This window comes from Ammodytes marinus (assembly GCF_949987685.1).
Source record: "Ammodytes marinus genome assembly, chromosome: 4".
Classification (NCBI taxonomy): Eukaryota; Metazoa; Chordata; class Actinopteri; order Uranoscopiformes; family Ammodytidae; genus Ammodytes; species Ammodytes marinus.
In genome coordinates this window covers 2,561,960-2,571,980 of record NC_137233.1, presented here as the reverse complement: position 1 = coordinate 2,571,980, position 10,021 = coordinate 2,561,960, and the positions used below count along the sequence as shown (strand labels likewise).

The following is a 10,021-nucleotide window of genomic DNA, read 5'->3' as shown; positions in this document are numbered from 1 at the left end:
ACATTTGGAGTGGTCTCTTCATTTTTTCCAGAGCTGTATATATTTACTATGACTCATGAATTGTGCTGGTTTTTACAGGCCTTCACACAAAGCGTTTGGCAGCTTTTAAAACATCAAAAGTCTTTATGTAAAAACAGCTGTTGATCAATATGGATCATGTTAGAATCAGAACAAAACAGAAACAATCACTTTTGTCTCTTTGATCAAAGTTTGAACACAGAAACATCAAAAACAGTCTCAACGCACTTTGATATTTTTTCTTGTTTTTATTCAAACGTTTGTATAGAAATGTTGAAGCTCTGCCTGAAATAATTTACAATACAAAACATTTCTTAAAAAGCCAATACTTAACGCAAATTGCAATTTTTTTCAATATTTAACACCAGCATATGTGTTCCTTAACAACATAGTAATTTAATTCAGCTTCTATCTCAAAAAACATGTATAAGTGTGCAGTTACACTTTAATAGGCTATGTTTCCTGTTTTATATTATAATTTATGTTGAAGCTCTGCCTGAAATAACATGAAACCCTACAAGAGCATCATCAGTGAACAACAGAAACATACATGAGCTTTCACATAGAGCTCAATTCAAACCTCACAGTCACCAGCAGTAAACAGTGGAGTTCAGTGTGTAACTGTAGCTACTGACACACTCTGGTTCAGCACCTTAACACATAGAAAGAAGCAACACAGGCTCAGCACTAATAATATCAATAACACAAATATCAAAAATATAAAATATAAGTCACATTGTGTTTGTCATTCATCCAGTCACACAGTGATGGCAGCAGCTTCATGCAAGGTGCTGCTCTGACCATGGGGAGCAGTTTGGGCTTCAGTGTGTTGCTCAAGGACATGTGGAGGGAGGAGCCGGGGATCACACCACAGACCCTGAGGTTAACTATCACATTATATTCACAGGTTCAGTATTTGGAGGATACGTTCGATAGAACTTCATTTTAAGTTTTTGTTCAACCAGGTTTTCATCCAAATGTTGTTCAAATATCTATCTATCTAAGCAAGAAACGTCTGTCTGTCTGTCTGTGTGTGTGTGTGTCTGTCTGTCTGTCTGTGACTCGCATATCTCTCTGAGTTTTAGTCAGATCGACCTGAGCTTCCGGATATGGCTTGCGCACGGCACGAAGGTGTGCATCCTTGATTGATTTTGAAGTTTTTTGGACAGGTACTGCACTAGTTAGCTTAATTTACAGAAAATCAGCAAAAGAAAATGCAAATAATATACATTTCCCTTTACTACCGTTATGATTATGGGCTGTTAAGGTGGACTCCCTCTCCCGCTTTCTCTTCTGTTGGATCTGAAACTAAAAGGAAAACAGAATTACATCAAAGAAAATCACAAATTACTTGATCTTAGAAGATAAAACAGTCAAGACTCTAAACACGAGATTATTATAGAGAAATGGTGTTTTTTTCTCAATATTTTGACAATTTAAGCTCACCTTTCTTAGAATTTTGTTTTTGCCTGACCAGCACAGCTATGATTACACCAGCAACAGCCAGAAGAGCAGCGAGAACCACAGCAACAATCCATCCAGTGTTGGACTCTCCACTGGACTCTGAAACAGAAATAGAAAAAGTGAATGAATCCCTCATTCAGTATCTTCATACCCTGTTCCTCAGACTGTTCATCACAGAGACACAGAACAAGTGAAGCTGTTGATGCTCCTGAAGTCTACAGTGGAACATGGAGCAGATTCTAACACTGGATGGATGTTAGCGTAGCACAGACGTTAGCATGGATCTCCTGGACAGTTTGCTGCTGCTTGGCTCCACAGCTCAGAGCTTTAGGTCTCAGTGAGGAGGGGGACGGTTTAGTATAATGTTCAATGACTTTATACATTTAATATGAGCTCATTATTGATGCATTTGTATATTGTAAGACACAGATAATGGGTCAATACAACTATATATTAGGAAAGCTTAAGTAGATAATCATTGGTGTATATGTAATGAAGCTAGATCATTTATTAACTATGATTTATGGAGGAAAGGTTGGCTGTAGCTGCCAGTTAATCTGTTGTTTAGACATAAAATAATAAAACCGTAAAGATTAAAGTCTAATCTACATCCTTCAGTGTTCTTATGTTCCATCAGGATCAATAAAGTTTTCTCTGTTTCTATAATTACAGCTCATAAATACACAGAGTCTCTGTGTAACAATAAATATTAATTTTAACAACCTTTTTTATTTCTACTATTGGAACAGAAATGTGACAGTTTGTTTCTAATGACTTCAGGTTCTGAATCCTCGTTGTGTTTCCATGTGGATATTCAGGATCAGTTTGCAGCAGCTGTTTATAAATCTGTTACTGCGTTTGTTTGATCAAACTGATCTGAGAATTTACCACAAAGTTCTTTCTTTTCATTCCCTGCAGACTCTCTCACTCCTCTGTTCTCTTCATCAACTTTAGTCTCACAGTCTCAGTTTGAGTCTGACTCAGTTTGAAACTAGTTTTTAACTTTCACAGATTTCTTCTTCCTTAATTCCTTTGCGTTCACTGTGAACACTCAGTGGCCTTAACTATGTTTCACCCCGCCCTCTGGGGGGACTGACTGACAGGCAAGAAGAGATTTTTTTTTCAATAATAATTGTATTTAAATTGTCTAGCTGTGCTTTTTTTAAAGTGATGCAGGACACCATATATGACAAACAGCTGAGAGACATGAAAAAGCAACATTATTTAAAAAACTAATTTATTCTGCCACTACACCACTAGATGGCAGTAATCTCTTATGTATTAAGCTTTCCATGGTGCTGAAAGAGTGAAAATACACCATTATGAAAGCAACCAACTGGATTCCATTTTCTTTTTTCTTTTCGAAGGATCGAGAGTGCAGGATTCGGTGAAATGTTGGCGGGGCCCCCACACTAGGTCTTGAAATGGGCCCGCAGATGGTTAAGGCCGCCTCTCTGAAGATCTCTAAAGATAATTGAAAACTTATAACACAAACTATTAAAATAATGTAAACACTACTAGGAAGAATCTCACCATTGACAGTCACCAGGTTCTCAGCATAAGTGGTGTGGTTGATTTCCTCCTGTGTTGATACACAGCGGTAACGGTCTGTCTTCCTCACAGTAGCTTGTAGAATGACATCATAGCTGCCTCCTCCCTCTGTGACCTGTGGTTCTTCAGCAGGAATGATGTTTCCAGAACTGTCCTGCCATTCAAGTTCAGGTTTTGGTGAAGCTCCTTTAACTACACACTGCAGCAGCACTCCATCTTTTCTTTGTTCAAGTATTTCAAAGATTGGTTTTGAAGCTGCTCCTGTGGGTAGAATAGAAAGAATAGATTACATAAGACAATTACATCATGTGTGCAATACTGTGATGTTTTAGTTCATCCATTCTCTCGTGTGTTTAACAAGAAGAAAAACATGAGGGACAGAAATCACATCATAAGTCTTATTTAAACCTCCCAGTATTGTTAGACAGGATATGACATGTCAAACATTTCTAACTTCTTCCAAAGGTTTCTAACTATTAACAACTGTTAACACTATTTCTGACTCACACCCAGACGGAAGCAAATACAAGTGAAGACATTTGAAAATTATTTTACAATTTATGCTAAACAATATATTTTTAAAATAAATGTTTGTCTGAGATGTAAACTCAAAGTTTCTGTATCACTGAAGTCATAAAAGCGTGTTATGAAATATGAAACACAGGTCTTTAGCAGCTTGTTCCCCTTGTGTTATCAGTGATTAACTGTGTCTGTGGTTCATAAACTCAGTGGACACTTTATGAGCTACACCTGTACAATCTAATGCAACTGTTGGTCCATTCAGTTTACTGTTATGACGCCTATAAAGGTTTAGGTTTCGCTGACACTGTTAATTCACTGATCTGTTGTAGCTCTGAGGTCATAGTTTCATGTGTTTCAAGGTTTCAAATTATCACCAGGAACTCTCCAGGAATATATGAAGTCTGTGGTAATATTTCTACCAACATTAGTTTGTGTTTTCTCCCATTTTAATGAAACATAAACTGGACCCAGAACAGAGAAGGAGACTTGAACCAGGGCTGAGCTTCAGTTGATGTGACAGTGAAGAAGTGTTGGTGATCTGGAATCAAAACTACTAGTTACAGTTTAATATGGAATAGTTTGTGTTCTGATACTATGAGTGTCTATGATGCTGAACAACACTTCTGATCTGTTGATTCAACACAAACAGCTTAAATACTGAAACTACAGACGGACACACCAGCTGAGTGTTTCTACCACAAACTGACTTCTGTTCTTTCACTGAAGACCCTCTCACTCCTCTCTGCTCTATAGAGTCATATACTTTAGTCACAGTTTAAACCCGCAGTGTGTAGAATTTTGGGTTTTATTTGCTAGCAGATTTTGTAGAAAGTAATTATAATATCCATAAGTACATTTAATTTAGTGCATAATAGCTGAGATTTTTTTTTTTATTATTATTTTTTCCCTTAGAAAGGGTCTCATATATGTCCATATTTCTGCATATCTTGGACCAAGGCCTAGTGCCGCCATCTTGAAAGTGTCATAGTTGGAATGTCATCAGGTGCATTGTTTAAAATGTAGAATTGTTCTTGTCCTTGAAGGCCACTATAGCTTCTGTTATTATTCAAAAGGGGTGGGGTTACCCAGGGAGTGTTGCATTCTAGAACTTTCTTGATAATGTCATATTACACACTGCACCTTTAAGTGTGACACTGAAATTGCATCAATAGTCTTTTAATCTTCATTTCCTTTGCATTCATTCTCACTCATTACTAAACTTGAAACAAATAAATAAATAAATATAGAGGAAAGTTTATATATAAAAAAATTAAATATAGGATTAGCATCTCACCATTGACAGTGACATAATTCTTCAGTGAATGGATCTGATGGTTGATTTCCTCCTGTGTGGCGACACAACTGTAGTAATCGCTCTTGGTAACCATAGCTTGCAGAATGACATCATAGCGGTCTCCTCTCTCTGTGACCTGTGGTTCTTTAGCAGGAAGGATGTTTCCAGCGCTGTCCTTCAAATGAAGATTAGGTTGAGGGGAAGCTCCTAGAACGACACACTGCAGTAGCACCCCATCTTCTGTTGGACCAAGTGCTGTAACAATGGGCAGTGGAGATGCACCTGTGAAATTGAAACAATGGATCATGAAATGCAGCTGATAACATATTTCACTGAGGTAAATAATTTTTTTTGCAAAAGGAAGAAGAGTTATCCTAATATGATTTTCTCCAGTTATTTTGTATTGGTGCTGGAAAATGTGTGAATTTTGGACTGTTTGTTTGAGTTAGAAAAGTGTACCAGTCCATGTACAGTGTCCGTATGGCAATTAAATAAATCAGCAAAACGTTGTGCTGCTGTCTTTATCTGCTTCTTTATTATTTGAGCTAGTAAAAGATTCAGCACCCGGTTGTTTTTATTGTGGGTAAAGGACGTTGTATCCTTTTTTAATGAATAGTAGTTGACAGAGAACTTAAGTTTGTAACTAAGTTGTGATTGAAAACAATTAAAATAAAGTTATAATTTTCTGCAGAATGTGTAGCAAAAACAGATAATACAAATATAATAAATAAAATAATATGAATAAATGATGTGGTTGAAAGATTATGAAACTAACTTTTTATTTGTAATTGTTGATTATATTATGAAAAACACAAACTACTGTTAAAGTCTGGAAACCATGTGATTTGTATGACTGTACTAAACTCTCTCAAGTTATAATCTGCTGTTTAAAATACTTTGTAAAATACTTAATTTATGGATAAATACATATTAAACACACAATTTCACACAACTAATTAGATTCATAACATATACTGTCTGATTGGATCATTACTAGTGTATTTTCCTCGGTTTACACACATTTCTCCTTCACTTCAGTCTGTGGAGCCAAACTCAGCACATACCTGAAGACAGAGGGAGTTACGTCACCACAAATAGACTCACCTGGTATTGTCGGTCTGGGCTTTAACTTTATAAGGCGCGGAGGTTGCACGCGACCCGATATTTATATGAAAAATTAATAAATAAATGTACAAACTATTTTCATGTTCACCTCAAATATCAACACAGACATATTACATCTCGTTTGAAAGCTCAGAAGTTCGTTTTTCACCAGATTGAAGAATCTCAACACAGGATTAACGGCCAAACAACGTTAGCGTTTTACGATACGGCAGTTAACCGTTACTAGCTTGACTGCTATCCTGTTTGGCCGCAATTAAAATGTATTTTAAAGTTGTAAAAATGGACATTTATAGACAAAAAAGGTCTCAAAATAAAGAATAACAGTCTTCTGAGTCAGACTAGCTTGTTTAGGTTCGAGCGGAAGGAGAAATTACGTGAAATAAAGTTGATATCGTCCATTGTAAATGTTTAGCGGCGCTCGTCAAACTGCGAAAACAAAGTAATTGCTGTGACGTATGCACTGTTGACAAAAGTTTTAACCAATCATGTTCAGTATCTCTGAAATCAGTAAACGCCCAGGAACGAAACGAACCAATCAGCATCTCTCTCCGATCTATGGTGACGTCATTATCAGACCTTAAACTCCGTAAGCCAATCGGAGAAGAGCATCTTCCAGCAAGCCCCACGTTTGTTTGATTGACAGAAAATGTCCTCCAATAGGCAGTCAGCAAACTGAAACACCGTCAGTTGGTAGAGAATTAAAATACCTGCCTGACCATATATGGAAGTTAACGTAGTTGGCCTCTGTGTGGAAGTGGGACATCCACATAACAGAGAAACTTTATTTCTATATTTATGGAGGCATGATTCAATCATTATTAATATTTTAAAAGTTATTTAAACATTGAAAACATATCTTTATAGTCACGTTTAACACTTTGGGACATTTATTCAGTTTCATAAAGAGATTTATCATCATCATTAGTAAACTTTGGAGAAGTTTTAGAGAGCTCTGTAGACATCTGCTGGAGAAGCTCTGTACTGCACTTTCTAAAATATCTCAGAGCCACTTCTGTCTGTCAGCCTGAAATTTGGTCCAGACGTTATAAACAAGTTGAGGGAGAGATCCTGTGAGTTTCAACCTGATAGTCCAGATTATGACTGATTTATTGCAACTGAAATATGAAATGAAATGAACAAAAGCAACAAAGCTTGTATTTTTCTCTGTTTAATCCTTGACCAATGCAACTCTTCCAGAGGCTGAAGTTAGACCAACACACCTAATGAAAGCTGTGAGTGTTTGCTTTACAGTGATGCAATGGACATGGTTCAGCTCCTCATGGTCTCGCTGTTACACAGTTTAAAATGGGCAGATATTAGGAGACAGGAATGCACATTATTAAAATGAACCTTAAGAGATTAAGATAGGATCTGAAAGGCAAAACAGAAGACATGTTAGAGCGCTAGTGAAATACTATCAACACACAGGTAATAAAGTCATCTGTGGACACACTCATATTTAATCTACTGCTGATGTTCCATTGACATAAAGGACAATGTGTAGCAGATATGAAGCATGTTTGGTAGAGAGGTCATCTCTCCAGATGTGCTGCAGTGCTGTGGGGACCAGGCCCTGACACATGGGTTTTCTGACCACTTGACTAAAGTCCATGTGGGATCATATATATGTGTTCTCTCTATATCTATGTGTGGGACTCTTAAACCCAGTTCAGACCAATGATTCGCCTCGCAACGAGCTGGCCTGGATGTTCTAAAACTGGACCTTGCGATTTGACATGTTAAATCCTTGGCGACTCCTCACAACGCGCTGCAACGAGCTGTTCACACTGCTGCGACTTCTCCTCCGCTACGTTCTAAAACCGCCTTGTTGCAAGTCGTTGCAAGGCGAATCTTTGGTCTGAACTGGGCTTTAACCCAGTGGCTTCAGTAAATGAGCGACATCTTTAACTGTTGAATGAAAGCACTCACCAACAAGCAGCTTAATGTGGGATGTTTGAATTGGCTCAAGACTTTGACTTGGCTCCAGGAAATCACAGGTGTAGTCTCCACTGTCAGCCACCTTGGTCTTTGTGATGAGTATGGAGGCGTTGCCGTGCTTCAGTTCATCTCTAAAATGTGAGACGCGACCATCGAACTGCTGATGTTGACCTGAACGTGCACTATCACGGAGAGAGCCTGCATCATACATGAACACATCCTTCTTCCCTTCACCTTTCTCACCAACTTTCTTCCAGTCAAAGAGCTTTGACTCAATGTTCTGCTTGGTGCTGAGGGAACAGGGTAACATAGCAACACTGTCTTCATCCACTGTGATGACCACTGGCCCTGGAGAGGACAACATGGAGGAGTCACTTTGATTACATCATAGATAGTATATAAAAGGTTTACAGACACAATCATTAAAGGTGCAGTCAGCGACTCTGGAGAATGCTTACAATCAAAATAACGTTTTGTAAGCATCAGTAAATATCTCCTCACGATCATGTTGCCTGCCCATACTGTGTGCTGAAAAAATAATAATCCAGAGTTAATACAAAGCCTATAGGCTCTGTAGACAGGGATGTTGCGAGCTATGAAGGGGCATTTTTGTTTACTTGTTTACATACCAGTTTACAGAGCCTAGGCTGTGTATTTACACCAGATTGTTCAGTGCAAGCACAGTACGGACATGTAGCAAATCCTGAGGAGATATTCAATGATTTTGACAAAAAGTGGGTTTGACAACAAAAGTTCTCAGGAATAGCTTAAACCACCTTCAAGGTAAGAGAGACATATCGACGTTATTTGCTGTTAGAACAAAATATCATCTTAAGATTTATTTTAAAAAAGTTGTTTCTAATGATCCCAAAAGAAGTTTAACTGTGTTGAAAGAATGACTTTGACCTTTCACACTTATAACAAGTTTATCAGAGAAAGTTTCCTCTAACAGAAAACTATAAACCACTAAAACAGTTTATACATGTGAGTAGTGTGTAGGAGGAGAGAGAGAGAGAGAGGGAGAGAGAGAGAGAGAGAGAGAGAGAGAGAGAGAGAGAGAGGGAGATAGAGAGAGAGAGTGAAAATATTTAATCGGTCTGTTGACAATCTTTTCTTGGCACAATAATCAATGAAACTACAATGAGCCAAATTCAGGGACAAGCCTCCACCTGCCTGAGTCAGTGACATGAACAGAAGCTGCAGCTTCTTATTAACTTAAGTGGAAAACTTTGGGAACAAACAGAAATAACACTGAACAGTTTATTCTAGAGTTTGTGATAAGAAATGCACAGCTAAATATCAATAATTAGAAAGAGTTCATATTTATTATTTTCATGACTAAACAAGAGATAGGATTTAGTTTCTGTTTCAAGCACAGACAGCCTGGATAGGAGATAGCACACAGTGGGAGCTGCCAACACTTTCCAATTGTTGTTTATTCAAGTTCATTCCAGAGCATGTGTTAATCAAACAGACAGACAGACAGACTGAATAAAGGTGAAGTCAACTATCAATCATGTTTCGTTTCCTCTGAAATTCATCATCGATGCTGCAACTTCTGACAGGACGGAGACAACGCCCTACTACTACTACTACTACACACACCTGCAGCAGCCATGACGTCACATCTAAAGTTATAAACCAGCTCTAAGCTGCAACATGATCGCGAACATACAAACACTGCGCATGTCTGTTATAGGAATGTAGTTAATCAGAAGGAGGCTGTAATGAAATGACGTCACCTGATGGTTTAATATTGATCTGTGCTAAATATCAGGATCCATATTTCATCATGAGGTAAAAAGCCAACAGAGTGTGTTGCTGATCATCAGTGTAAGTGTTCCTACCGTTTCCATCTGCTGACGTCATTGCAGAGCAGCTCACGAGACACAGACAGGCGAGAGGAAGGAGCTCCATAGTTCTCCTGTGAGGATCACACATCGCAGCACTTTAATGTCTCTATAGAACCAAGCTGCAGCCGCTCCTCGCGCTCTCATTGGCCCAGACAACACTTTGGCTTTCAGGGAAAACCACGACTACACTTCCACTACAACATCCTTCACAATAAAAGCCTCAGTCACCTCCACAAACAGCTCTGGGAAAAATTAA

At 38.1% G+C, this 10,021-nt stretch overlaps 1 protein-coding gene across 1 annotated transcript in view; it reads right to left on the bottom strand.

Moving 5' to 3' along the window:
* Window positions 1–1,270: 1,270 nt before the first annotated feature.
* The window catches only part of LOC307249211 (uncharacterized protein), a gene marked incomplete at both ends in the record, with an annotated part of 10,108 nt that continues 1,357 nt past the window's right edge, over window positions 1,271–10,021 (bottom strand). Inside the window, 6 exons of the mRNA XM_080025852.1 lie at window positions 1,271–1,326; window positions 1,465–1,581; window positions 3,016–3,294; window positions 4,850–5,131; window positions 7,904–8,260; window positions 9,760–9,836. Of these exons, the coding sequence (XP_079881978.1) occupies window positions 1,271–1,326; window positions 1,465–1,581; window positions 3,016–3,294; window positions 4,850–5,131; window positions 7,904–8,260; window positions 9,760–9,836 (1,168 nt within the window). The remainder of the gene's footprint in view (window positions 1,327–1,464; window positions 1,582–3,015; window positions 3,295–4,849; window positions 5,132–7,903; window positions 8,261–9,759; window positions 9,837–10,021) is intronic.